This window comes from Littorina saxatilis, linkage group LG17, assembly GCF_037325665.1.
Source record: "Littorina saxatilis isolate snail1 linkage group LG17, US_GU_Lsax_2.0, whole genome shotgun sequence".
Taxonomy (NCBI): domain Eukaryota; kingdom Metazoa; phylum Mollusca; class Gastropoda; order Littorinimorpha; family Littorinidae; genus Littorina; species Littorina saxatilis.
The window spans coordinates 9,183,676-9,211,639 of record NC_090261.1 but is presented as its reverse complement, the minus strand read 5'-3'; the positions used below and the strand labels follow the sequence as shown (position 1 = coordinate 9,211,639).

Sequence of the window (27,964 nt, the reverse complement as noted above, 5' to 3'; positions counted from 1 at the left end):
TTAAAAAGACGGACGAAGGTAGACTCTCTGTACTGTGATTTCTGCCAATAGGCAAGGGAGATCACTCTTGAATTGTGTCGAAAAACAGCATGGCGACTGCTTGGTACATGAGCGCAAAATAGGAGTCAAGTTGTTCGAAAACTACACATCATGACCACAATACGAGCATTCACTTGCGATGATCTTTTCAAGTTCAACAACGTGTAAGTGCTTCATAGCTTTGCAACAGATATTTGTGACAGGAAGGTTTACGATCGAATCTTTTTCACAGTGTAAACGCACTGTCTTCGCAGTATTCGTTTACAAAGATATTGTAAACAGAGTCGAAGATAAATTATTACATTTGAATTATATTTCACCATTTATCCTTTCTCGAACGTATATTAAGCATGTGTTTGAGAACATTTAATGTAGATCCCCTGCATATGGATACGATATATATATATATGAACTGTTTACGCTGACAGGATCGCTTCTGTTGTAGAACTCTGTATCTGTAGGTTACGCTGCACTTGTAGGACAAGTCATCCAGATGTCTGGCATTGATGCAGCGGAGTGGGGGGTGCGCAGCTAGTTTTTTATCGTCGTCTGGCTACTGCCAGCGCCGACTTGAAGCTCTCGGTCGATGCCGAGGTTACAGTTACTTCATCTAATTTGTTCCAGGCCACTACAGTCTTTGGAAAAAACGAATGTCTGTATTGCTCAGTGTTACAGCGTGGCACAGTGAAGCATCTGCTATTGTTCCTGATGTAGTTGTCTACTGGGTTCGAGGTGCTAAAGTCTCTGGAAGATTGACATGGACGAATGAGGCGTCCTGGTTTTTGAGGGATCAGGAACTTGTCAGGCGGGATTGCCGGCACCAGCCCCTCAACCACTTTGTAGAAGGAGGTAACGTTAGGCGCAGGTGTTCGCGACGTTCCTGGAGGGTTGGTAGTTGAAGCTTGTGTAGGAGCCCAGTGACGAAGCCTGGAGTCGTGGTTCTGTAGTCACTCAGTGTGTTTTGGATTGATTTGCATTGTGATCTTGTACCTGATTTAATTCTTGATGGCTCATAAATTATGGTTTTAAGGAAATTTAAGAAGTTTTTATTTTGAAATGAAATAATAACATTTACAAGCATGGACGATGAAATCTGCTAGGACTGGGAAAGTTGATGTATTTGAAGGCTGTCTCCTTGGATACATCATACACATGTATACATACATGTACACACACACATCTACATATATATATATATACGACTTGTGTCTGTGTGTGTGTGTATTCGCCATGTACGGCCAAAGTTCTCGATGGATCTGCTTCAAATTTGGTGTCCATTTTCAGATACACCCCGGACAAAATCTGGTCGATGAGATATTTCAATACGTGCTCTCAGCGCGCAGCGCAAACCGATTTTTTTTTTTTTTGTACCATTACTCTTCTTTATCTTCTCCATGTTTTCAGCGTTTACCTCCCTTCCTTCGCTACGCTACGCAGTGTCCAGAACGCTTTCCTTGGTACCCGTAATTGTCCTCACTGTAAAAGTGCAAAGGTCAAATAAATTTTTAGCCACGCGAAAAATACACTGTCATCTATCTCTATATATCTATACATATATACATGTAGATATATATATATATATATATATACGGCTTCTCTGTGTGTGTGGGTGTTTGTGTGTGTCTGTAGAAAACACCTGTGGACTGTACTGTAGAGTTCTGTTTGTGATGTGATATGGCTGCTTTTCTGAGTCGGTATGTTCTGGCCTTCCTCTGAAAAGCCATCACAGTTTGAAGAGGGCTTTGAGATAAGCTCTAAATTTCTCAATCCTGTGTGAGTGGACTTCGCCTCCAAAGGTGAATGTGGTGTTTCGGCATTGGGCGTCGTCGACAAGTAAGGGACTCGACATGATATGATCAGGAATGGCATTATGGCCACTGAATCATTTTAGTGCTGTTCCCATTCCACGACTCTGGGAGGAACCTAAGCTTGGCGGGTCCATGGTTCGGACCCGGCAAAGCCGGCGTACGGTGCGCCACTCAAGCCGGGTATTCGGCTCTACTTGCTACCCGGCGAAGCGGGTATTCATCTAGTATATATACACAGACACACACATTCCAACAAACAATAACAAACTCTCTCTCTCACATACAAACACACATTTACTCACTTTATTCCGGTACACAGACCTGGGAACCCATGCGATTTTGCCATATTTTGTACGCTTGATTGTTTATAATACGATCAGTACGGTCAGTGGACAAAAATAGGACGAGGACAATTCCCAGACTACTTTTCTTCACAAGTGCATCCCGAAGTCAATCCAGTATTTTGACACATGAGTTTATAATTTTATCAATAAACATTGAAAAAAGCATTTGTTTTAAATGTTTTGGCAAACTTAAGTAATGGTGTGACGGATGTGTGTGAAGCATGTTTGCAGCATGGATGTTCAAATGCTGTGTGGAGTACACTCATTTTTCTGAAAATACACCAAGTTTGTTTGAGAATACTCAGTGTGCAAAACTGGGGTTCCCAGGTCTGGGTACAATCACTGTCGCAATGTGATTGAAATGAAGACGCTGTAAGCTGTTGTAAATTATGTAAGCTCATGTATATAGATATTTTTATGATGGGCTTTTTACGCATAAATGAACTGCATGTATTCTGTCAAACTTTTATTTTCTGTTTTGTTTCAGGAATCTGGATCCATTGACAGAAACTGTATCCTTGAACATTACTGTTGTTTATTACCTGTTAAAGAGATACATGTATACATGTATGTAGCTTCTCAGTGAGGAGGGATATCAAGTTTGGAAAAAAGTGTTACCTGGTCAGAGTTTTGTACGTTAGACTTAGAGATGATAAACTTCAGTTATGACATTGACAACAGCAAGGACTTGGCGTGATGTAAACTGAAAATTAGAGCAGTGGAACTGTCAGTTTACGATATCTACATCTGACACTGATCTGAATATTGTTGTTGAAGCCCATACCTTATAAAATAAGGGCTATAACAGTTAACACAACATTGGTGTGCACAGACAACTGTCTTTTTAAATTTAGATACCCAGGCAGCTGATTTCCTGAAGGAATTCTTCTAAAGTGTCTGCCCGGACTTGGATTTCAGTGAGTTAATAAAAATATCCCAATCCATCACTGTACGATAGAAAAAAGAATGTTCAGACCGATAAAAGTTGTATGAAGAATTTGATACAGACACTGAGACAGGCATGGGAATTGATTGAAAGAAAAATCTCGGAAAACTAGGGGGTCCCCTGGAATTTTTCTGAAATTTAGTTGAAAACCTGTGCAATCTGGCGCATTCTTGGCGAATTTTTCATGAATTTTACACAGCAAAAACCCTGACTATATCTGATACATTTTGGAAGAGAAATTTTTTGGCTCGGAAATGTGTAGCTTTTCTTGGAAAAACCTCGGATCCGATACTGCAAAGTAACGGACGAAGTGTACTTTAGTGTTTGTGTCCATATTTTTCTTAACTATCGTAAGTATGGCTTGCCTTTCTACATGCAGTACCTCGCTCACTGGCCTGAGTACTTTCAGGTGGCCGAGTCACCCAGTGGAGAGATCATGGGATATAGTAAGTTGTCGTTGTTGTTATCATCGTTGTTATTGCTGTCGATGTGGTTGTTGGTGGTTTTCTTCTTTTTGTCTTTGGTACGTGTAGTTTGTACACAGTTTGTCTTGATATAATTTGAATAATATGTTGATATAGGAATGAACGAGAAGAAGAAGAACCTCCCCCCGTGTACACTACATTGGGCGTGCACGTTAAAGATCCCACGATTGACAAAAGGGTCTTTCCTGGCAAAATTGCTTAGGCACAGTTAATAATTGTCTACCTATACCCGTGTGACTTGGAATAATAGGCCGTGAAAGGTAAATATGCGCCGAAATGGCTGCAATCTACTGGCCGTATAAAATTTCATCTCACACGGCATCACTGCAGAGCGCCTAGAACTGTACCCACGGAATATGCGCGATATAAGACTCATTGATTGATTGATCATGAGGAATAGTATTCTGTATTAATTCTGCACTACATGCAGTCCGGGTTGTTCGAAAATGTCAGTACCGAAGCAACACCAAATACTTGCACCTCATGCAATTCTGTAGTACTTGTCAAGCTAGAGTCTGTGTTGTCCTTCAAAATACATGTACAGCTAAATATTTATAAATACCCAAGTAATTGTAGCAGGGCAAGTACTGTACAAGCCTTTGAACTTAAAAACAGCAAGAGAAAAAATTGGTGTGGCAGACAACTTATCAATCCAAAAAGTTTTTGCAAACTTCGATGCTTCTGATCAGCTGAATTGCATTATGGTCTACTGTTTCTCTTTTTCAGTCATGGGTAAGGCGGAGGGTCAGAACGAGAACTGGCACGGTCATGTGACGGCTCTGAGTGTGGCCAATAACTACAGGCGTCTGGGATTGGCTGGGTCGCTCATGCACAACTTGGAGGAAATCTCAGAAAAGTATGCTGCTTTCTTTCATTTTTGATGCAGATGTTTCTTTGAGGGAGGAATTAACATGTACCCTCACTTTTAGTTTTTAATCAGGCTCACTCTCTGGCTACCATGCATGACTCTGTCTATGGATACCTTGCTTTAAAATGAAGTTTTTGTATAGATAAATCATCACATGTGATCTTCTTCTTCTGCGTTTGTGGTCTGAGACTCCCACATGTATACACTTGTACAATGTAAACACATGTGGCACTGGGTTTTTACATGTATAGTCGTTTTCCCCCCACCATTTTAGACAGTCATGCTCCAATTCGGGGGGAAGCCTGCTAGGTGTTTTCATGAATCTTTAACCTACCTAACTCTGACGTGAATTAAAGGGTCTTTCTCATACATACTTGGCCTTGTGCTTGTCTGTACACACCAAGGGGGATAAGGCACTAGCAGGTCTGCACATAAGTTGACCTGGGAGATCGGAAAAATCTCCATCTATAACCCACCAGGTGTGGTCGGGAATTGAACCCAAAAACTTCTACATGGAAGGCTGAAGTCCTTATCACTAGGCTTATTGCCTGTCTAGATCTGTATTTTGAGATTTAGCCCTCTGAATGATTGTCAATCGGGAAGAACAGTTTTGTACAGAACCATCATTCATTACTTCTTTAGTGTGATAACCTTACAATGTCTGTCGTCTGATAACTTCAACTTCTTCGTATTCGTTTTTCCAGCAAGCACTGCTTCTTTGTGGACCTGTTTGTGCGTGTGTCCAACCAAGTGGCGGTGACCATGTACGAGAAACTGGGCTACAGTGTGTACAGGCGTGTCTTGGAGTACTATTCTGGGGATGTGGATGAAGACGCTTTTGGTGAGACCTTTGTCATCTTTTGTGTGTGTGTGTGTGTGTTTAATTCTCACAAGGCTTGTCGCAACATTTCCCGTGTTGATCCACATACAAATTTCATTCTGCTGACATACTTGCAATTTCACTGACATTAAGTGTGTTAGTGTATAAGGGGGCGGGTAAAGTTCGTTTATTTTTGTACTAGATGATTACCCGCTTCGCCGGGTGGATCGCGAGACGGAGTATGCAGCGTGGCGGTTCGCACGGGCTTCGCCGGGATGATCACGAGACGGAGTATGCAGCGTGGCGGTTCGCCGGGTTAGAGCACGTGTTGACGTGATTGACGCCACACAAAGGAAGGGAGATAAACGCGCAAAACACTGGAGAAGATAAGGAAGAGTTACTGGAAAGGGATCTACAGAAAAACCAAAATCGGTTCACCGCGCCGCGCTTTGAGCACGTGTTGAAAATTTTCATCGACCAGATTGTGTCCGGGGTCTACCTGAATATGCCCACCAAATTTGAAGCAGATCCATCAGACACACACAAGCCGTATATAGTTGTAGATGAAAGTGTATCCCTAAAACTCTAGAATATACCACAATCATTGAATCAGTGCATTGAAACCACTTGGGTCCCTGACAATAAGAAGGGACAAAACTCATGTTCAAAGTCTTCTTCTAGGGGAATTTTACTGTGCAAGAGTTGCCTGCTCTTTGCCTGTGGAGGTTCAGTTGATAACAAACATTCTCTACTTTAGGATGATTATGTATCGCAGTTATGCATCAGCAGGTCATTAAACTTGAGTTCTGAAGGGACATTAGTGTTCTTGTTGATTAAAGAAAAGTTACAGTCTTCTCATGTAACATGTTGAATAGCCTGCAGCCCTGAGATGAAACTGATTGGACAGGACTGATATCATGGGAGGCAAAGATTTTGTTCCCTTTGAAGCTATATTAATATTGTGTCGTCAATTTTATGATCCCCTGTCCGTATCCCCCAAACACTGCATCACGTCTATCCCCCCCCCCCCCCTCTCTCTCTCTCTCTCTCTCTCTCTCTCTGATGATTATATGAATTATGGTTATTTTAGGGTTGTAAAATTAATGTTTTCCTTGAGGCGTGTTCCTGTTAATATGATTTTTGATGAAAGATAATATGCAATTAGAATAAGATAGGAGGACTCGTTCAAGAAAAAAAGCTAAACTAAAAGAACCATGCTTCAGAAAGAGAACATTTCCTAGCAAGCATACGGGAAAGTGAAACACACACACAAACACTCTCTCTCTCTCTCTCTCTCTCTCTCTCTCTCTCTCTCTCTCTCTCTCTCTCTCTCTCTCTCTCTCTCTCTCTCTCTCTCTCTCTCTCTCTCTCGTTGTAAGAAAAGGCGTCGCCTTAAACCTCTATCCTTGAAAAATAAAGTTCCATCATCATCATCATCTCTCTCTTTCTCTTTCTTTCTTTCTCTCACGCTCTCTCTGAAAAAAAAGTATAGCACAATTTACAACAAATGTAGCAGCATAAATGTTTCTTGACAGATGTAAAATATCACTCAAAGAAAATGTAACGACACAATTAAGACTCCTGAAATGTAACAAAGTGTGATACACACAAGTGAGAAAGCTAAATCATGTAATTTTGGACAAGGTCTACACTTATATTTGTTTTGAGAGGAGGTAGGGACGGAGAGAAAAAAATAGAATGGAACATCAGAAGATAGATTGGAACGTCAGAATAGTGGAAAGGCGGCTGGAGGGAGAGACAGACCTTTAGAAAAACAAACAAAAACACCCATTGTAACATCAAGACCATGAGACCCCTGGTTATGTAGCGTTTTACAAGCGGTTTTCTCTGGAACAGATTATAGAATTAAAATGAGTGATCAAAAGTGACTCTTACTCCGGTAGATATTTGTCTTATTTTAGCATGAATTCACATCCTCATTCAGTTTTGAGAATGTCTAAATTCCTTCATAGTGAGGGTGACTTTGCACTGATATACTTAAACTTGTACTTCTTTACAGTGAAGCTCCTTAGGTACGAGCATGCTTTTATTCACACCTTTCAAGCGCCTGTGTTTTTCCAAGCGTAGTTAGCTGTTGCCACCTGTAGGTGTTGGGGGATCGCAGGTAATGACACCCATATCAAAACTGTTGGAAGAGAGGCCTGAATCCCCAACGCCTGTTTGGCTGTAGTGTACCTCCCTTGTTGGAACAGCTGTTCTGTGGCATCAAGGCATTTCCTTGTCTTGTCTTCCCTGAAAGCTGCAAAGGATACAGAGACCTGCACCCACAGGCTTAAATGCATGCACATGTGTGCACACATGTGTGATTTTTGGTTTAAATGAATGCACATCTGTGTGCACTTGCTTATTCCCGCCTGCCTGCATAACATCAGATACTGGCAAATGAAAGGCAGGTTTATGTGCATCTATTTAAAAACACTTGTGTCTGCTTTTCCGTCTGGCTAAACAGTGTCATTCTGTTTGTCTGTCTGGTGTCTTTCTGTTTGTCTGTCTGGTGTCTTTCTGTTTGTCTGTCTGGTGTCTTTCTGTTTGTCTGTCTTGAGTCTTTTCTGTTTGTCTGTCTTGAGTCTTTCTGTTTGTCTGTCTGGTGTCTTTCTGTTTGTCTGTCTTGAGTCTTTCTGTTTGTCTGTCTTGAGTCTTTTCTGTTTGTCTGTCTTGAGTCTTTCTGTTTGTCTGTCTTGAGTCTTTTCTGTTTGTCTGTCTTGAGTCTTTCTGTTTGTCTGTCTTGAGTCTTTCTGTTTGTTTGTCTTGAGTCTTTCTGTTTGTCTGTCTGGTGTCTTTCTGTTTGTCTGTCTGGTGTCTTTCTGTTTGTCTGTCTTGAGTCTTTTCTGTTTGTCTGTCTTGAGTCTTTCTGTTTGTCTGTCTGATGTCTTTCTGTTTGTCTGTCTTGAGTCTTTCTGTTTGTCTGTCTTGAGTCTTTTCTGTTTGTCTGTCTTGAGTCTTTCTGTTTGTCTGTCTTGAGTCTTTTCTGTTTGTCTGTCTTGAGTCTTTCTGTTTGTCTGTCTTGAGTCTTTCTGTTTGTCTGTCTTGAGTCTTTCTGTTTGTCTGTCTGGTGTCTTTCTGTTTGTCTGTCTGGTGTCTTTCTGTTTGTCTGTCTTGTGTCTTTCTGTTTGTCTGTCTTGAGTCTTTCTGTTTGTCTGTCTGGTGTCTTTCTGTTTGTCTGTCTTGAGTCTTTCTGTTTGTTTGTCTTGAGTCTTTCTGTTTGTTTGTCTTGAGTCTTTCTGTTTGTCTGTCTTGAGTCTTTCTGTTTGTCTGTCTGGTGTCTTTCTGTTTGTCTGTCTTGAGTCTTTCTGTTTGTCTTGAGTCTTTCTGTTTGTCTTGAGTCTTTCTGTTTGTTTGTCTTGAGTCTTTCTGTTTGTCTGTCTTGAGTCTTTCTGTTTGTCTGTCTTGAGTCTTTCTGTTTGTCTGTCTTGAGTCTTTCTGTTTGTCTTGAGTCTTTCTGTTTGTCTGTCTTGAGTCTTTCTGTTTGTTTGTCTTGAGTCTTTCTGTTTGTCTGTCTTGAGTCTTTCTGTTTGTTTGTCTTGAGTCTTTCTGTTTGTCTTGAGTCTTTCTGTTTGTCTGTCTTGAGTCTTTCTGTTTGTCTGTCTTGAGTCTTTCTGTTTGTCTGTCTTGAGTCTTTCTGTTTGTCTGTCTTGAGTCTTTCTGTTTGTCTGTCTTGAGTCTTTCTGTTTGTCTTGAGTCTTTCTGTTTGTCTGTCTTGAGTCTTTCTGTTTGTTTGTCTTGAGTCTTTCTGTTTGTCTGTCTTGAGTCTTTCTGTTTGTCTGTCTTGAGTCTTTCTGTTTGTCTTGAGTCTTTCTGTTTGTTTGTCTTGAGTCTTTCTGTTTGTCTGTCTTGAGTCTTTCTGTTTGTCTGTCTTGAGTCTTTCTGTTTGTCTGTCTTGAGTCTTTCTGTTTGTCTGTCTTGAGTCTTTCTGTTTGTCTTGAGTCTTTCTGTTTGTCTGTCTTGAGTCTTTCTGTTTGTCTGTCTTGAGTCTTTCTGTTTGTCTGTCTTGAGTCTTTCTGTTTGTCTTGAGTCTTTCTGTTTGTTTGTCTTGAGTCTTTCTGTTTGTCTGTCTTGAGTCTTTCTGTTTGTCTGTCTTGAGTCTTTCTGTTTGTCTGTCTTGAGTCTTTCTGTTTGTCTGTCTTGAGTCTTTCTGTTTGTCTGTCTTGAGTCTTTCTGTTTGTCTTGAGTCTTTCTGTTTGTTTGTCTTGAGTCTTTTATGTTTGTCTATCTTGATTCTTTTTACATTTAGTCAAGTTTTGACTAAATGTTTTAACATAGAGGGGGAATCGAGACGAGGGTCGTGGTGTATGTGTGTGTCTGTCTGTGCGTGTGTGTGTGTGTAGAGCAATTCAGACCAAACTACTGGACCGATCTTTATGAAATTTGACATGAGAGTTCCTGGGAATGATATCCCCGGACGTTTTTTTTCTTTTTGTCGATAAATACCTTTGATGACGTCATATCCAGCTTTTTGTAAAAGTTGAGACAGCACTGTCACACCCTCATTTTTCAATCAAATTGATTGAAATTTTGGCCAAGCAATCTTCGACAAAGGCCGGACCTCGGTATTGCATTTCAGCTTGGTGGCTTAAAAATTAATTATGACTTTGGTCATTAAAAATCTGAAAATTGTAAAAAAAAAAAAAAATTATAAAACGATCCAAATTTACATGCATCTTATTCTTCATCATTTTCTGATTCCAAAAACATATAAATATGTTATATTTGGATTAAAAACAAGCTCTGAACATTAAAAATATAAAAATTATGATCAAAATTAAATTTTCGAAATCAATTTAAAAACACTTTCATCTTATTCCTTGTGGGTTCCTGATTCCAAAAACATATAGATATGATATGTTTGGATTAAAATCATGCTCAGACAGTTAAAACGAAGAGAGGTACAGAAAAGCGTGCTATCCTTCTCAGCGCAACTACTACCCCGCTCTTCTTGTCAATTTCACTGCCTTTGCCACGAGCGGTGGACTGACGATGCTACGAGTATAGGCCCATTGCAGAAACTCAAGTTATCAACAGCATTTCTACTCGGCGGGCGTGGTATGAGAATCACGGGTCGTAACTCTCTGGAATTGGTCATCCGCCGCCATGTTGGATGCCTTTCGCGATCTCTGACAGTGCTTGAGCGTTGGGTGGCGACTCGACAAAAGTGAAAATGACACGTTGTGTGGCCAAAAACTGCAGTGAGCAGGCACACTTTAGGATCCCTAAAGTTGTTTAGGCCAACAAAAAAAATAGGTGTGGTTACGGTAACATAGCCAAAAGAAATAGGGTAGAAAGGTAGGCAATCACTTTTTTTTTTTTTACTTTTTTTTTTCTAATGTGTACAAATTAAACCTACTTGACAGGGAAATAAGTGTGCGGCTCGGGCGATTCAATAACATATTCTTACCTCAACTCACATAGTTAGCATTAACTTCAGTTTATTGCTTAGGTATTGAAGTAGTACTCTACCCTGGTAAAGGGGGGAGGAACCCCCAAAAGAAATAAAGTCCTAAAGGACGGGAGTTTCCTCCCCTAGCTGCCGCCCGCGCCCTCTATAGGCCGCCCGCGCATGCGCGGATCCCGCCAACAGGCGTCATTCCACCCACTTCAACACTACTGTTCAGACGTGTGTCGTTGGTACTCTGATTATTCTGGAAGGCCATCTGTCCTCAGTGGTTTTTGCAGCGTCTCTGGTAAGATTGTTCCTTTATTTCTTCGACGCGTTCTTCGAATTCGAGTTCTCTTCGAGTTCGTTTCGAGAATTTACGAATTTCGCCGCGATTATCACCACGTGTCGGTATTCGTTTTTCAATGGCTGACAAAGCTAAGAACAAGCCTCTTTCTCCTGGGAAGGAGCAAGACAAATCCAAATCTAAAGCTAAGACTCGCACGCCGAACTCTTCCGCAACGGCTAAGCCTTCAGCCGTGCCAGAAAAATCCTCCGTGCAGGTGTTCGACCCCGCGACTAAAAAGTCCGCGCGAGTCTCCATTGATTCAACTTCTCATGCACCGGTCTTTTCACCGGTTTCGCGCTCACCGGTTCCTCGCCCTAGCGAGATCGTCACGCGTGAAGAAATGCTAGCCATGTTTGCCACGCTAAAACAGGATCTGCAGTCGATGCATGCGGCAGATAAAAGCGTGCCTCTCTCGCCGGTCGCTTCCCGCCCTGTCGCGGTTAGCGTCCCGTCGATTTCGCAGCACAGCGCGGTTAACGTCCCGTCGATTTCGCAGCACGGCGCGGTTAACGTCCCGTCGATTTCGCAGCACGGCGCGGTTAACGTCCCGTCGATTTCACGGACTCGGCCTTCGGCCACCATCACGTCGGCCGACATCGGGCCGAATTTTTCCGGTCTCTTGCCTTACTCCCCTGGCCTTCCAGGAGAGTTCGCGTTCTCCGCTCCGCCTGCCGCTAGCACTTCGGCGGAAGATGGCGGTGGTGGGGGTTCCCATCCTTTTGGGGGCTCTCACGTTCCCTTTTCCCCTGGTCGGGGGTCTAGGACGGCTTCTCCTCGCCTGCATTCCGCCCCTGTGGCGGGTGTGCCGGGGAGCGGCGCCGCTCGTCAGCCTGCGCCCCTGTGTTCAGCTCCGGCTGTTCCGGCCTCTGGGGGGCAGGCAGCAGCACCTCCCTTGCCCATTCGTGGCTCGGGGGGTCCTGCGTTGGCATCAGCACCTTCCTTGCCCGGTTGCGGCCTGGAGGGTCCTGTCGGCGGTCATCGGCCTGTGTCTTTCGGATTGTCGTCCTTCACTTCCGGTTGTGCTGTGGCTAGCACTTCCGGCGGAGGACAGCGCACTGGAGTGTTCGATCGCAGTGACCCTGCTTTCCCTCTTCCGGTGTCGCACCGACTTCCGACCGCGACTTCCGGTTCCGTCTTTACGGTTCCGGCGTCCGCTTTGTCGCCCTCCACTTCCGGTTGTGCCGTAGCAAGCTTTTCCGGTGGAGGACAGCGCACTGGTGTGTTCGGCGGCAGCGACCCTGCGTTTCCGCCTCCGGCGTCACACCAACTTCCGGCCTCGACTTCCGGTTCCGTTTTTTTGGTTCCGGCGGCCCGCACTTCCGTCCTTGGGCAATTTCCGGTTTTTCCGAGCTCTGCCCAACCGACCTTGGCCACTTCCTCCCCTGCCGAGGCGTGGGTTTCCGGTTTCCCGGACTCCTATGTGGAGGGAGATCAGGAAGATTATGTGGAGGAAATGGACGCTGAGGACGAGCGCTCCGAATCTGACCCACCTTTGCGGATTCCCAGCAAACTTGGACCTACTCTGGAGTTGGCCGCGGAGGTCACTTCACGGTACTTCCCTGAAGGCGTTTCTGCCCTATCTGCTTCTGCCGCTCCTCCTCCTTCCGCCTGGGCGGATTTCGCAGCCGCGGGTGACACTAAGGCTCGTTTTCGTTTTCTCGAATCGCCTTCGGTGTCGTTCGCCATGGCTCAGGTGTTGGGTGCTGACCATGCATCTCCCTTCCCCTTGTTGGCCGCTCATGGCAATGCTCCTGATTCTGCTCAGCCCTGGTTGGCTTCGGCACACACAGGCAACGGTATACCAGCCAACTCTAGAAAATCGCGGCTTCCGGGTAAGCCCCTCTCTCTCCTCTCCTCGTTCTCTTTGCCCAAGGCACCACTTCCGGTGACACCGGAACTAGCTCGCCTGCGGCACGACGGCTACAGTTGTGAGAGATCCTCTGTCTGCACAGAACAGAGTCTCCTGGGGTTAGAGGAGACTGGACGCTCCTCTCTCGAGCTCTCATCCTTAGCGGAGACGCTCATCCGCTCGTTGACGAGAGCTATTTCATCATCCATCGATCCTTTTAAGTTTCGAGATGATGCAGTGGAGGCTGACGCGGCCATGCTACTGGCGGCTCTCGCGAAAGTCACGGATACCCAGATGACTAACGCAGCGCGCCTCTACTCACAGGTTGTGTTTTGGAGACGCGAAGCCTTTCTGCACGGTTCTCGTCTGACAGACAGAGCCACCTTGGACTCTTTGCGAGTCTCTCCCTTTTCGGAAGGGGCGTTGCTGGGCTCTCGGTCACTGGACGCTCTTCGCCAGCAAACCGAAGAAGCCCGCGACCAGCAGGTGGTTCGGTTGTCCGAACTTGCGCTCAAACAACAGAGCAGCAGAAGGAATAAGGACTCAGCACCACGCGGTCCTGCTCCGGCACCTGCCAAGTCATTCGGGCATAGAGCTCCTCCCGCCGGAAGGGGCGGCGCACGGTCCCGCCCTTACCAGCGCAAGCCTTCCTTTGGGAAGCGGGGGTCCGGGCGCAAGTCCCACCCCCAATGATACACCCCCGATCCAGTCACCCCCCCGCCCTCCACCCCTTCGGTGGCGGGCAGCCTCTCCCGGGCCTTTCCAGCTTGGCTGTCTCGGACGGACAGTCTCTGGATCAAGGGGGTGATTCGATCGGGGTTCCGTCTCCCTTGGCAGGGAGACAAAGCCCCGTTGTCCAGAGCGCCCTCCAACTTCCGGTTTCCGGTCAGCCCCGGCGCTCGAGAGGTGATTCAAGCGGAGATCATCCTATTGCTACAAAAACAGGCAATAGAAGAGGTTCTCGACCACTCCTCCTTGGGCTTTTACGGACGAATCTTCGTCGTGCCCAAGGCGTCCGGAGGCTGGCGCCCCGTATTGGACCTCTCTCCCCTGAACCGCTTTTTGAGAAAGATTCGGTTCACCATGGAAACTCCTACAGACGTCCGGGAGGCGCTTCGCCCCGGCGACTGGGTGACGTCCGTCGACCTGACGGACGCCTACTTTCACATCCTCATGCACGAGGCAGACAGGAAGTGGCTCCGTTTCGTCTGGGGAGATCGAGTGTTCCAGTTCCGAGCCCTACCCTTCGGGCTTTCTCTCGCCCCCTGGGTGTTCACCATGGTGGTGCGCCAGTTCTGCGCCCTTGTGCGGCTGCACGGCGTCCGCCTCAGGGTGTACCTGGACGATTGGCTTATCCTTCATCACCAAGAAGTTCTTTGCCACCAGCACACCCAGTTTGTCCTAGCCCAGGCACAGACTCTTGGCTTTCAGATCAATCAGATCAAATCCGAGTTGTCGCCTTCCCAGACATTCTCTTACCTGGGCATGGTATTCAACACATGCGCTTGGACAGTCCGTCCCACGCAGCGTCGCATAGACAAGCTGCAGGTCCTTCTGGCTTCCCTGTCGGGGCAACAGTCTGCCCCAGCCAGGACACTGGCGTCTGTTCAGGGACAGATGGAGTCAATGTCCACTCTCATCCCGTTGGGCAGGGCACACAAGCGCCCATTTCAGGAGGCCCTCAGCTCAGCCTGGAACCCGACTTCACAGGGGTGGGATGTGGAAATCCCTCTCGGGCACTGGTTTCGGCAGACCACTCTTCAGTGGATGAATTCTGCCTGGCTCACGCAGGGAGTGCCCATAGCGCTACCTCCTCCCTCAACGCATCTCTTCTCGGATGCGTCTCAGAAGGGCTGGGGAGCTCACCTGGACACACTCACGACTTCCGGTCGGTGGTCCCCGGAGCAGCAGCTCTGGCACATCAACCGCCTCGAGCTCGAGGCAGTCTTCTTGGGACTTCAGCATTTTGTCTCTGCCCTTCAGGGCAACCATGTGTTGATCCATACCGACAACACGACGGTAGCTGCTTACCTCAACAAGCAGGGGGGCTCTCGGTCTCAGCTGTTGTCCACTCGTGCCTGCGAGATCCTTTCTTGGTGTGCTCACCATCAGATCCTGATCTCAGCTCGCTATCTGCCCGGCTGTCTGAACGTCCTGGCCGACGCTCTCAGCCGCTCCTCTCAGGTCCTCCACACGGAGTGGACCATCACCCATCATGCGCTCCTGCGTCTTTGGGCGCAAGTAGCGCGCCCGATGATCGACCTCTTCGCCACGAGATTCTCGCGTCGCCTCCCAATCTTTGTCTCCCCCTTTCCCGATCCGGAGGCGTGGAAGATAGACGCGATGTCGATCAACTGGTCTGGGCTGGAGGCTTACGCCTTCCCCCCCCACTCCCCTCATAGGAAGGGTCCTGCGGAAGGCCGACTTAGAGCGGCCTCGCCTTCTCCTTGTGGCTCCACGCTGGCCGAGTCAACATTGGTTTCCGGACCTCCTGCGGCTCGCCAGCGGCCCTCCGATCCCGCTTGGCCTCAGGCGAGGGGAGCTACTTCAACCCAGAACAGGGATCGTGCACGATCGCCCCGAGTTCCTGGATCTTCACGCTTGGAGACTGTGCGGAGATCACTCAGACGCTCAGGCGCCTCTGACCTCACTCTAAACTTGGTACAGAAAGCTCACCGGCGTTCCACCTCTTCTGTTTATTCGTCTCATTGGCTGTCTTGGACGCGATGGTGTGCGGTTAATGACGTTAACCCGGTCGCCCCACGGTCTATGCAGGTCGCAAACCATCTGGCATGGCTCTCTTCTCAAGGTCGTGCTGCATCTACCCTAAGAGTTCGCCGGTCAGCCATCTCCGTGACGCTTAAGCAACTCGGGCGCTCCATCTCCCTCGGGGGAGTCATCGCGAGTGTGCTAAAGGGCGCGGCCCTCAGTTCTGCAGCGGCAAGGACTTCGGTCCCGGCTTGGGATGTGCTTCTGGTACTAGAATTCTTGCGCTCTAGTTCCTTCGGACCAATACAAAGCGCTAGCCTCTCTAACCTTACGCGAAAGACGCTCATGCTAATGCTGCTCGCTTCGGCGCGAAGAGGTAGTGAGATACACGGTCTTTCTGGCCTAGACCGCGACATCGCCTTTGAAAGTGACGGCTCCATCTCTTTGCATTTTCGGCCCGATTTTCTTGCAAAGAATCAAAAACCGGACCAGCTTTCACCAGTGATCTCCATCCGGCCTCTCCGGGACATTTTAGCCCCCGGTGATCCGGATCTCTCGAACTGCCCGGTACGGGCACTTAAAGCTTATTTGTCCCGCACAGCTCCGCTCAGATCAGCTTCTCAAAAATTGCTTTTCATTTCGCTGAACACAATGCGAGATAAGGACATAGCGAAAACCACGCTCACCAGATGGTCTTCCACACTCATTAGGCTCGCATATCAGTGGTGGCAGACACAAGGGGGGGGGCAGTCAGTTCTCCCTCTAAGATCACCTCGAACTCACGAGGCGCGAGCGTGGGCAACATCCCTTGCAGTCCTCAAGTCTGGCAGGATGGTGGACGTACTCAAAGCCGCCTATTGGACATCCCAGGACGTGTTCCTGAGTTTCTACCTCCGCGACATTGCGAGCACTCGGCCGGACGGGACGAGCTGCCTCCCAGCAATGGTTGCCGCAGGCCAGATTCTTCCCAGGGACTAATGTGAGTATCCCACCGCCTTTATGTGCAATCTGCTAACTATGTGAGTTGAGGTAAGAATATGTTATTGAATCGAAAATTTCTAAGATAAATTTTCATTTAATTAATATACTTACTCAACTCACATATCTTATACCCTCCCAACCTTCCCCGCTAACATTCTATGTGTTATGGGTGTGTGTTTCGTGGGGGAATGACGCCTGTTGGCGGGATCCGCGCATGCGCGGGCGGCCTATAGAGGGCGCGGGCGGCAGCTAGGGGAGGAAACTCCCGTCCTTTAGGACTTTATTTCTTTTGGGGGTTCCTCCCCCCTTTACCAGGGTAGAGTACTACTTCAATACCTAAGCAATAAACTGAAGTTAATGCTAACTATGTGAGTTGAGTAAGTATATTAATTAAATGAAAATTTATCTTAGAAATTTTCGATTTCGCTTTCATTGCGTTTTCTGCACTCGTTTTCTTGTATGTTGTTTTACAAATGAAATAAAAAGTTATAGGGTCGGCCCCTAAAAATAGGGTAGGTCGGGTTACCGTAACCACACCTATTTTTGAGTCACTTGAGAAAAAGTGACTCTATGTAATCGGTCAGTGTTAGTCTGTCCGGCCCGCCGTCCGGCCGGCCGTCCGTAGACACCACCTTAACGTTGGACTTTTCTCGGAAACTATCAAAGCGATCGGGCTCATATTTTGTTTAGTCGTGACCTCCAATGACCTCTACACTTTAACGATGGTTTCGTTGACCTTTGACCTTTTTCAAGGTCACAGGTCAGCGTCAAAGGAAAAATTAGACATTTTATATCTTTGACAAAGTTCATCAAGATACAAGATACAAGATATTTATTCACCAATTTTGCAAAAGGATTTCATCTTGGCACGGCACGGTAAAAATAAAATAAAAACCAACCAGACACATATGCAGACACACATCACCATGCATGCATACATACGTACATTACACTGTCATGCACACACAGACACAACTCACACACACACACACACACACACACACACACACACACACACACACACACACACACACACACACACACAATTATTTACATTCTCACACATAACCAGCCACATATCTACATCACAAATTCACATCGTCGCCTTGTAAAGGTAAAAACCATATCAGTTTAAAAGGGGTGCCAGTAATATCAATACAACATTAGTGAATACTAGAACAATACCTAAAATTTATAATCCATTTAAAAGTAAGTAGTACACGTAATTATTATCATTTAGTCAGATCATCACATAAAATTATATAATCATGATCTAGCCAGTTAGACAGTTTAAAACAACAGTATTAACAGACTATCACAGATCTACTCAAGCACCTGAACCTAGAGTCGCATTGCACAAAACTACTACCATCACAGAACTACTACATCGGATGTGATTGAAACTTTGTAGGATTATTCTTTACATCAAAGTATTTACATCTGTAGCCTTTTACGAACGTTATCAGAAAAACAAGGGAGATAACTAGCCTTTTCTGTTCGGCAACACACAACTTAACGTTGGGCTTTTCTCGGAAACTATAAAAGTGACCGGGCTCAAATTTTATGTGAACGTGACTCATTGTGTTGTGAATAGCAATTTCTTCCTGTCCATCTGATGCCTCATATAATATTCAGAACTGCGAAAGTGACTCGATCGAGCGTTTGCTCTTCTTGTTTTTGTTGGCCTTACCATCAGGGTGACAACTAATTTTGATGCAGGCGCTAACATTTTTAAAAAATATTAATTTATTACCTGTACCATTATTGCTGCACTAAAACTAAAACTAAATGTTAGTTCCTTGTAGACTTTTTTAATATAAGATTTACTTTTGACTTTTGTTGTTGTCATAAATTTACATTTTGGTTTTGTTTGTTCTACAGGTTCAAAAGGCTATTATCATCTCATGAACCGAGTCAAACATTGTCGATGAGTCGTACGGGTCTATGCCGTCGATATCTTTCAGTTTCTCAACATATCAGGCTCTTACAATCGGCACAAGACTGTCAATGTACTTCCCAACTTCCAGCTTTTGAGCCTTGACGGTTGTTTTCTTCATTTTGTCTGCATACACAGTGAAATACGCAAAAAGAACAAGAGTGCAATGAAGAAAACTAACAAAGATGGCATCCAATATGGCGGCGCGAAGAGAGTATGAGCGGAGTTGTGCCCGATCCATTTGATAACGTCACGCCGAGTAAGAAGAATTGGACCTATACGGTCTTGCTGAAAAATTGCATTGCGTTCAGTTTCATTCTGTGAGTTCGACAACTTGACTAAATGTTGTATTTTCGCCTTACGCGACTTGTTTGTTTGTCTGTCTTGAGTCTTTTCTGTTTGTCTGTCTTGAGTCTTTCTGTTTGTCTTGAGTCTTTTCTGTTTGTCTGTCTTGAGTCTTTCTGCGTGTCTGTCTTGAGTCTTTCTGTGTGTCTGTCTTGAATCTTTTCTGTTTGTCTATCTTGAGTCTTTTTTGTTTGTTTGTCTTGAGTCTTTTCTGTTTGTCTGTCTTGAGTCTTTTCTGTTTGTCTGTCTTGAGTCTTTTCTGTTTGTCTGTCTTGAGTCTTTCTATCTGGTGTCTTTCTGTTTGTCTGTCTGGTGTCTTTTTGTTTGTCTGTCTTGAGTCTTTCTGTTTGTCTGTCTTGAGTCTTTTCTGTTTGTCTGTCTTGAGTCTTTCTGTGTGTCTGTCTTGAGTCTTTCTGTTTGTCTGTCTTGAGTCTTTCTGTTTGTCTGTCTTGAGTCTTTCTGTTTGTCTCTCTTGAGTCTTTCTGTTTGTCTGTCTGGTGTCTTTCTGTTTGTCTGTCTGGTGTCTTTCTGTTTGTCTGTCTTGAGTCTTTCTGTTTGTCTGTCTTGAGTCTTTCTGTTTGTCTGTCTTGAGTCTTTCTGTGTGTCTGTCTGGTGTCTTTCTGTTTGTCTGTCTGGTGTCTTTCTGTTTGTCTGTCTTGAGTCTTTCTGTTTGTCTGTCTTGAGTCTTTCTGTTTGTCTGTCTTGAGTCTTTTTGTTTGTCTGTCTTGAGTCTTTCTGTGTGTCTGTCTTGAGTCTTTCTGTGTGTCTGTCTTGAGTCTTTTTGTTTGTCTGTCTTGAGTCTTTGTGTTTGTCTGTCTTGAGTCTTTCTGTGTGTCTGTCTGGTGTCTTTCTGTGTGTCTGTCTTGAGTCTTTTTGTTTGTCTGTCTTGAGTCTTTGTCTGTCTGGTGTCTTTCTGTGTGTCTGTCTTGAGTCTTTTTGTTTGTCAGTCTGTCTTGAGTCTTTGTTTGTCTGTCTTGAGTCTTTGTCTGTCTTGAGTCTTTCTGTTTGTCTGTCTGGTGTCTTTCTGTTTGTCTGGTGTCTTTCTGTTTGTCTGTCTGGTGTCTTTCTGTTTGTCTGTCTTGAGTCTTTGTTTGTCTGTCTTGAGTCTTTCTGTTTGTCTGTCTGGTGTCTTTCTGTTTGTCTGTCTGGTGTCTTTCTGTTTGTCTGGTGTCTTTCTGTTTGTCTGTCTGGTGTCTTTCTGTTTGTCTGGTGTCTTTCTGTTTGTCTGTCTGGTGTCTTTCTGTTTGTCTGGTGTCTTTCTGTTTGTTTGTCTGGTGTCTTTCTGTTTGTCTGTCTTGAGTCTTTCTGTGTGTCTGTCTTGAGTCTTTCTATGTGTCTGTCTAGTGTTTCTGTTGGCCTGCTGCTTGTCCTTCATTCCCATTTTTTTCTCTCGGTCTCTCTCTCTCTCTCTCTCTCGGTCTCTCTCTCTCTCTCTCTCTCTCTCTCTCTGATAGCTGCAGACCTTTGTCGTTCAATTCTTTCACTGAAGACTTCAAGTCCTTTGCCGGTTAAAACCCAACCCTCACTGTTATGGCTGAATTACAATGCCCCAAACCTGATTCAGTAGCGAACGGAGTAAACTCCCCTGAGTCCAGACCTTGCCACTTTCCCACCTTACGGTGTGTTAATGAAAGCAAACACGCCAACACTTACTACCCTCAGCGCTGAGTTGGAGAAGGTGAAAAACTCTCCGAGACTTTCTGTTTCACGGCTTGACTGGTAATGAAAACACACAAAGAACATTGTCAGTGCCAGAGACTTTGCGTCATTGGCGGTCACAAGAGGAGGGATCTGTTAAAACGTGGAGGGTGGGGATTGGTGGGAGGGGGTGGGTACGTCTGTGTTTATTCATGTGTTTGTGTTTGTGTCTCGAACCCGGCGTGCCATAAGGTGTGTGATTGCTTTGGCAAAAGTGAGGGGTGTACTTACCGTGGGGAGCAACAAACACCAGCTAGTAGCTGTACTGTCATCTATCATTGTCACGGCGAGAGTGCCAACAGTCACGGTTTCTGGTCTTTTTATATTTAGTCAAGTTTTGACTAAATATTTTAACATCGAGGGGGAATCGAAACGAGGGTCGTGGTGTATGTGTGTCTGTGCGTGTGTGTGTGTGTGTCTGTCTGTCTGTGTGTGTGTGTGTAGAGCGATTCAGACCAAACTACTGGACCGATCTTTATGAAATTTGACAGAGTTCCTGGGAATGATATCCCCGGACGTTTTTTTCTTTTTTTCGATAAATACCTTTGATGACGTCATATCCGGCTTTTTGTGAAAGTTGAGGCGGCACTGTCACACCCTCATTTTTCAATTAAATTGATTGAAATTTTGGCCCAGCAATCTTTGACAAAGGCCGGACTTTGGTATTGCATTTCAGCTTGGTGGCTTAAAAATTAATGAATGACTTTGGTCATTAAAAATCTGAAAATTGTAAAAAAAAAAAAAAAAAATTTTTTTAAACGATCCAAATTTACGTTTATCTTATTTTTCATCATTTTCTGATTCCAAAAACATATAAATATGTTATATTCGGATTAAAAACAAGCTCTGAAAATTAAAAATATAAAAATTATTATTAAAATAAAATTTCCGAAATCGATTTAAAAACAATTTCATCTTATTCCTTGTGGGTTCCTGATTCCAAAAACATATAGATGTGATATGTTTGGATTAAAAACACGCTCAGAAAGTTAAAAAGAATAGAGATAAAGAAAAGCGTGCTATCCTTCTCAGCGCAACTACTACCCCGCTCTTCTTGTCAATTTCACTGCCTGTGCATCGAGCGGTGGACTGACGATGCTACGAGTATACGCTCTTGCTGTAAAAATGCAGTGAGCTCAGTTTCATTCTGTTAGTTCGACAGCTTGACTAAATGTTGTGATTTCGCCTTACGCGACTTGTTTGTTTGTTATTGTTCTGTTTTTGCTCATTTGCACATATGCTTAGACATACATGCATAGTGCTGATGCGTTAGGGGGTGTGCGCACGCGCACACACACACATTCTCTCTCTCTCTCTCTCTCTCTCTCTCTCTCTCTCTCTCTCTCTCTCTCTCTCTCTCTTATTGCTGGTATTGTCTAATCAAAAAGTTCATTTTTAGCTAAAGAAAACTCTCCTGTGTCAACATCAGTTACTCTCTCTGATGAACACAGGAAGATGTACTACTTGTTGAAAATAAAGTGAAAATATTGTCCGGAATTAATGTTGTGATTTACCCCTAACCTGTGTCAACCTGCAAATTAAAGTTCATTCGGCAAAAATATACCGCTCAGCACAAGAATCAGCCAGGCTGTTGATTTTGTGTATGTGTTCAAAATTAAATGGAAGAATGCTGTTTCTAAAATGGTTCATGCTGGTTTGCATGGGAGTTCAGGAATCTTAGTTTAAACCTCGTAAGTCGAGATGTAAACATTTCAAGAACTTCGTAGCCTAGAATCGTTTCTTGTTCTTCTCCTATCCATTCACGTTTCCTTTTGTGTTTGTTTTCCCTTTTACTTGCTGCTGTTGTGGTTAGGTGGCAAGACAGATATTTTTCTCTCAACCATTCCATTCTCATTTTCCCAACCTCTCTTTGGCATGAGTCAAAGCAAGAGGAACAGATCGTGTCACGAACACACCTGTCCTTGAAACTCCAGCAGGTAAAAGATACATCCCTTCTCGTGTAAGTGATCATGTATTTGTACAACACCAACGGTTTGTTAAGGGTTGTACCTGCGCAAAGGGCTTCCTTCGACTTGGAGACATACCAAAACTCAACTGGAAGCCTGCTCTGTGTGCCAAGTGCATGGGTGGGGTTCTTCCGGTATATTCGTAATGTCGAGCTCTGTGGTGATGTTTTTTTGGTTGTTAATTATACAAAAACCGTCGAGCGTCTGGGGGGCCCCCAGACCCCCCCCCCCCCCCCCCCCTTAAAATTATTCAGGATTCATGACATTTTTCAGTCCCACCCATGCAAGTATGAATTTTTGTATTATTATTTATTTATCTATTTATCTATTTTGCTGCATTAACTTTGCACCTGACACCTATGTATGTCAAATTGGCGAAATATTATTTCTGCGAAAATTGCCGCTGTGCACTGTAAGTAACCAGGCAGTTGACATTTTGGTATACATGTGAGTCCCATTGAAAGGGTGCTCTTCTTTTATATAGGAAACAAAATTAAATGAACAATAATAGAGAACACGTTTTTTTTTAGATAATATCAATGGACCCCTTTGTTGCGTACATGATGATAGCTTACACGGGAAGGAAGGTATCTTTATACAAAAAAAATGTACAGGTACAGGGGTAGTGTTTCCAGCCTGTTGTTGTGTTGGCCACCGACCTTTACATTTTCCCCTAATTTCCTATCGGATAATAGAAAATAAATTAAAAGGTATATCGACTTGCATACAAACAAAAGTGAATCAAGACTTCGGATATTCCAAATAAACTCTGTTAGGGATATTACGGTAAGCGCTCATTTATTTTACCATGGATCTCCCCGTGAAAAAAATGGTTCGTAAAACTTATCTAATAAAAGAAACCTGCATATTACATATGTCTAACACATCCTCACCGAAAGTGTCGTACACAGGCGGTGATGCCCTTCTTCAAACCACCCTTTTAAAACGCCCCCCCTCCCCCCTCCTCACCTAGCAAAGGTGATTCAGTACCGAAGACGCGATGCACTGCACATAACGACTCAACAAAAAAAGGGGGGAGGGGGGTGAGCATCTCCCACACAGACACGTTTTTGCCAGGTGTAGGTTGACAGTGAAAGAAAAAGGAAAGGTGTGGATACATTTTGGAAAGTTGGCGAGAGTATCTATCTGACAATGGGGGCATCGACTTGCCAAAGAAAACACGTTCTTTCCTGCACTAACCTTAGAGCAAGCGGGAACATCTTGACTCTCCCCCCACCCACCCCGACACCACCTCCCTCTTGCCTCCTATTCGTTTCTGACAGGATCTCTCTCTCTGGGTATGTCTCTCTCCCTGCCTCTGGGCCTCTCTCTCTCTTCTATTTCTTTTTCGGATGGGGGGGGGGGGGTATTTTTTGTGCCCCCTGATGCTGTTTACCGGCGCAGGGTGAGGGTAATTGCGTGGAATCGCACGTTGTAGAAGTCCCCCCCCCCCCCTACCCCTTATGATACAGGGGGTGGCGAGGGGGGGGGGGGGGGCGATGCACGGTGTTATCATTGTAGCCAGGGGAGTCTACAAACAGGTTGCGGATGAATCGCGGAAACAAGGCAGATTTTGTGTCTGGGGTTACTTTTTCTTTTCTTTCTCTTCACTTTTTCATAGCTTTATTTTCTGTCTGTCTGCGTGTGTGTTTTTCTTTCTGACATTTTTCTTCTCTCTCTCTCTCTCTCTCTCTCTCTCTCTCTCTCTCTCTCTCTCTCTCTCTCTCTCTCTCTCTCTCTCTCTCTCTCTCTCTCTCCTCTCTCTCTCTCTCTCTCTCTCTCTCTCTCTCTCTCTCTCTCTCTCTCTTTTTTGCAGCTTTGAAAGAAACATTTAAGAAAAGGATTGTGTTAGATTATTCATCAACTGGTGTTCATATGGACGTTGGAGTAAGCTTACGTCAAAATCTCCTCTTTTCTTTTTTTCGATCTCGATTTGTTCAATAAAATGTACACATTGCTGTTCACAAACTTCTGTGAATAGACTTGTAATGAAATAGTTCTTTCTCTCACACAAACCGGATTTACTTTTCATATCGCCAGCGAAGATTACAGTGCTTAAACCACTCAGCCATCGCCACTCAACTCGTTTCCTTTCTATTTTCTGTTCCAGACATGAGAAAAGCGCTATCGCGAGACAAGGAAAAGAAGTCAGTGGTACCCTTACCCCACCCGGTCAGGCCGGAGGATCTCGATTGACCAGGCGTCGCTCGGGGGCGGTCCACAGAGAATGTCCTCTTCCTCCTCAACGTCGTGCTTGCCATTGTGGTCAGTGTCCTTGCCCTGGCTCTTATGCTGACCACTTGGACACAGGGGACGAGACGAGGGGGAGCGGGAGATGTGACGCGGCCTTTAGTTCGTGATGATTTTTGAATGAGGTTTTACTTGTTAGTTGTTTGATTATTTTTGTATGTGTGTGCTTCATGTGGTTTTTGTGGCGGCTGAGGTAAAATAAAAACAGGTTTTTGCTTTAAAACTATATTCTAGGGTTAAGGTCAGTGGATGAATGTACAGTTTTGGTGAAGCAGTTGTTATTGTTTGTGCTGCTGTTGCTGTATATTTAATAAAAACCATCCTAAATACAAAATCTCACGATTCAAGATTTAGACCTCATGTTGAATATGGTGTAAAAAGAAGGGGGGGGGGGGGGGGGGGTTGTTGAAGGCGGAATACTTAGGTAATGATGCAGTAAAACTTATGGAGGAATAGTACAGAATCAAAAACAGAAAGAAACTTGCAATCAGCAAGTTAAATTATCCTCTTAACGAACTGCTTTTTGTCCCCAATTAAAATTTATTAGCCGTCTGGATTGACAACTTGTTCGAGCTTACGTTCCTTTCCCGCCTATTTACCTTTTGTAATTAATTAAAGTGCCGTTTCGTGTTCTGTCAGGTAAAACTGTCTGAGTAATGCGTCAAGGAGAGGTTCCCCTTCCTTCTTTAAGGGTATTAAAATGGCTGACCCCCCTTTATAATTGTACCTCGTCGCCGGAATGCTTTAATTTTCAAGATTAATTACTTGTTAAGATATTGCTCCTTTTACTGCGATTTCAACTCCAAAAATACTGATACAGGGTTTTATGTCCTTTCTTGCCCCCCACCCCCCCCCCCCCCCCCTTCCCCCTCAATTGCTGCCCTAAAATGCAGACATCTAAAGTCGTTCTCAAACCAGTCCCCCCTTTTCTAAATTTCATCTCTCTGCCTTTGCCGAAGTACATAACTGTCTGCTTGACACCGCTGTGCTTCGGCAAAGGCAGAGAGATTAAATTTAGAAAGGGGGAGACTGTTTGAGATTGTGTGACTTTAAAGTTCAATTGGTCATACAGCACTGATGCTAATTTTGGCTGGTTCAACTAAGAGTTCTACTTTCACAAGTTCTCTAAGGGGATCAAACTTACTTGCAGTAGTTGTGTTCGTCTGCGTGACTGCGTGTATGAAAATGTGAAACATTCTACTTGTAATAAAAAGGAACAGGGAGGGGCCGAGATAAAAAAAAAATTAAAATAAAAAAGGGGTTGGGTGGGGTTAGGAGCCCAGTCACAGAAAACTATGTCCCCTTTCATTCCCTAGCACTGTCTGGCACTCGCCAGGTCTCACTGGCGCACACCTGTTGCACATTAGCACCCCAATGCAACGCATGTAACCGCAGGTGTGGAACGCTGCAGATGAAAGGAGTGTAGGGGAAACGGGAGATGTATGAAGTTAGGGAAGAATGCGCGCGACTGATGCAAACTTGTGCTGTGTTTCACAATATTGTTTTGCTTTTGGCCGCCATGTTGGACCGTACCCGAGCGACCTTTGACCCGTCAACTTTTTGTGCTTTGTTGTCGATGATAACAATAGTGTGTTTGCTGAAAGGGAAGTAAAGGCGAAAAAGTGTTTTCTGATACATTTGGAGTCCCGGGTGTGTTTGTTTTCTGTGTTATGTATGTCACAGCGATATTCGGTTCTGTCAACAGCTTAGCTTTTTGTGTTGGAATGTCTGTGTGTTGGTTTGGTTTTACACGTTACAGGTAGTTGACAGTGAAGGTGGTGTGAGGTTGAATGGGTGTGCCCGTGTGTTTGTAAGCTCTCTCTCTCTCTCTCTCTCTCTCTCTCTCTCTCTCTCTCTCTCTCTTCTCTCTCTCTCTCTCTCTCTCTCTCTCTCTCTCTCTCTCTCTCTCTCTCAGTTCACGTACGAATCAAATTATTGCAAAGAGTGACCGATGCAGAAAAACTTGCAAAAAAGCTTTATTGACGAATAATACCCCAAATGAAAAGCAAACAAGAACAAAAATAAAATAAAAAGTCCGACGAAACAAAACCTTTTCACGGAGTAATACGTACTAAGGTAATAGCGGTGTTAGTAAAGCACACACAAAATTCCATAACAAATTAAATAAGCACACACAAAATTCAATAACAAATTAAATAACGAATTCTTCATAATTCACCATGAACCAATTACGTATTTTTGTCGATATTAAAAGTCAATTAAGTATCTGAATGTTCTGAACATGGGATTATTATTGTATTTTTATTTATTTTGTTGTTGTGGGGGGGGGGGGGGGGGGGGGTTAAGGCGGGTTGATGTTCAAAACTCATACTTATTCATGTTTACCAAACAAAAACAATAACCGGACGCCGAACATTAAACGTGTATCTGACTTTGGACATGTGGAAATACTTACCCATGCCTCAATCATCTGGAGATACTGTCAAAGATCTGGTTACAAAAAAAGTAAAGAACGAAAAACACTATTTACAGAGGAACCAATACCGAACGCTTTACCGTTGGATCTAATAGACAACATGGCCTTATAAACGACAATTAGTTTAACATTAATTATTGATAATACATAACACAGTTCACACACACTTTTTAAGTTACACATCGGATCTCGTAGAGTCTACGACAAATCAAAGATACAAGTGTGTGTGTGTAGAGGGGGGGGGGGCGTTTGCGTACGTGTGTGTGTTTGTGCGTGTGTGTGTGTGTGTTTCCTTTTGTCTAATTATGTTTTTGATATGGTCTTACACTAAGGACTTTGGCTGACTACAAATCTTTACTTACAAGAACCGGGAGAAGAAATAACAATTGTTAGCTTGTTAAGTGGATCACATACAAAAGTGTACTTCAAAATTGTTCACAAACATCGATGCAAGTTAACCACAACGTGTGGCAGTAAATGTATTAACACTTCCACAACAGAATGAGACCGCATACTCTGCAACACTCACGTGAGTATTCACACGCAAGTCCACGCGTACCCATACGAATACACGCACACACACGCGCGCGCGTGACCGCACAGTCCAATGTATATAAACAAAGAGTGCGTAAGTTCATTTGAATTCAATAACAGTCACATTTCGCAAGCAAGTGTTGGTACCACAGGAACACGAATATATATTTACAGGCATGGTCATTTTCGTAAAAACCAGTTGGGCTC

The 27,964-nt window shown here is 44.6% G+C and overlaps 1 protein-coding gene across 1 annotated transcript; it reads left to right on the top strand.

Annotated features, from left to right (window-relative positions):
- Positions 1–46: 46 nt before the first annotated feature.
- LOC138953603 (N-alpha-acetyltransferase 20-like) lies at positions 47–26,421 on the top strand. The gene is made up of 6 exons (XM_070325464.1): positions 47–203; positions 2,679–2,703; positions 3,493–3,583; positions 4,349–4,478; positions 5,195–5,331; positions 24,647–26,421. Exons 1-6 carry the CDS (start codon positions 151–153, stop codon positions 24,730–24,732), a joined length of 522 nt encoding a protein of 173 aa, XP_070181565.1. The 5' UTR covers positions 47–150; the 3' UTR covers positions 24,733–26,421.
- The last annotated feature ends 1,543 nt before the right edge of the window (positions 26,422–27,964 follow it).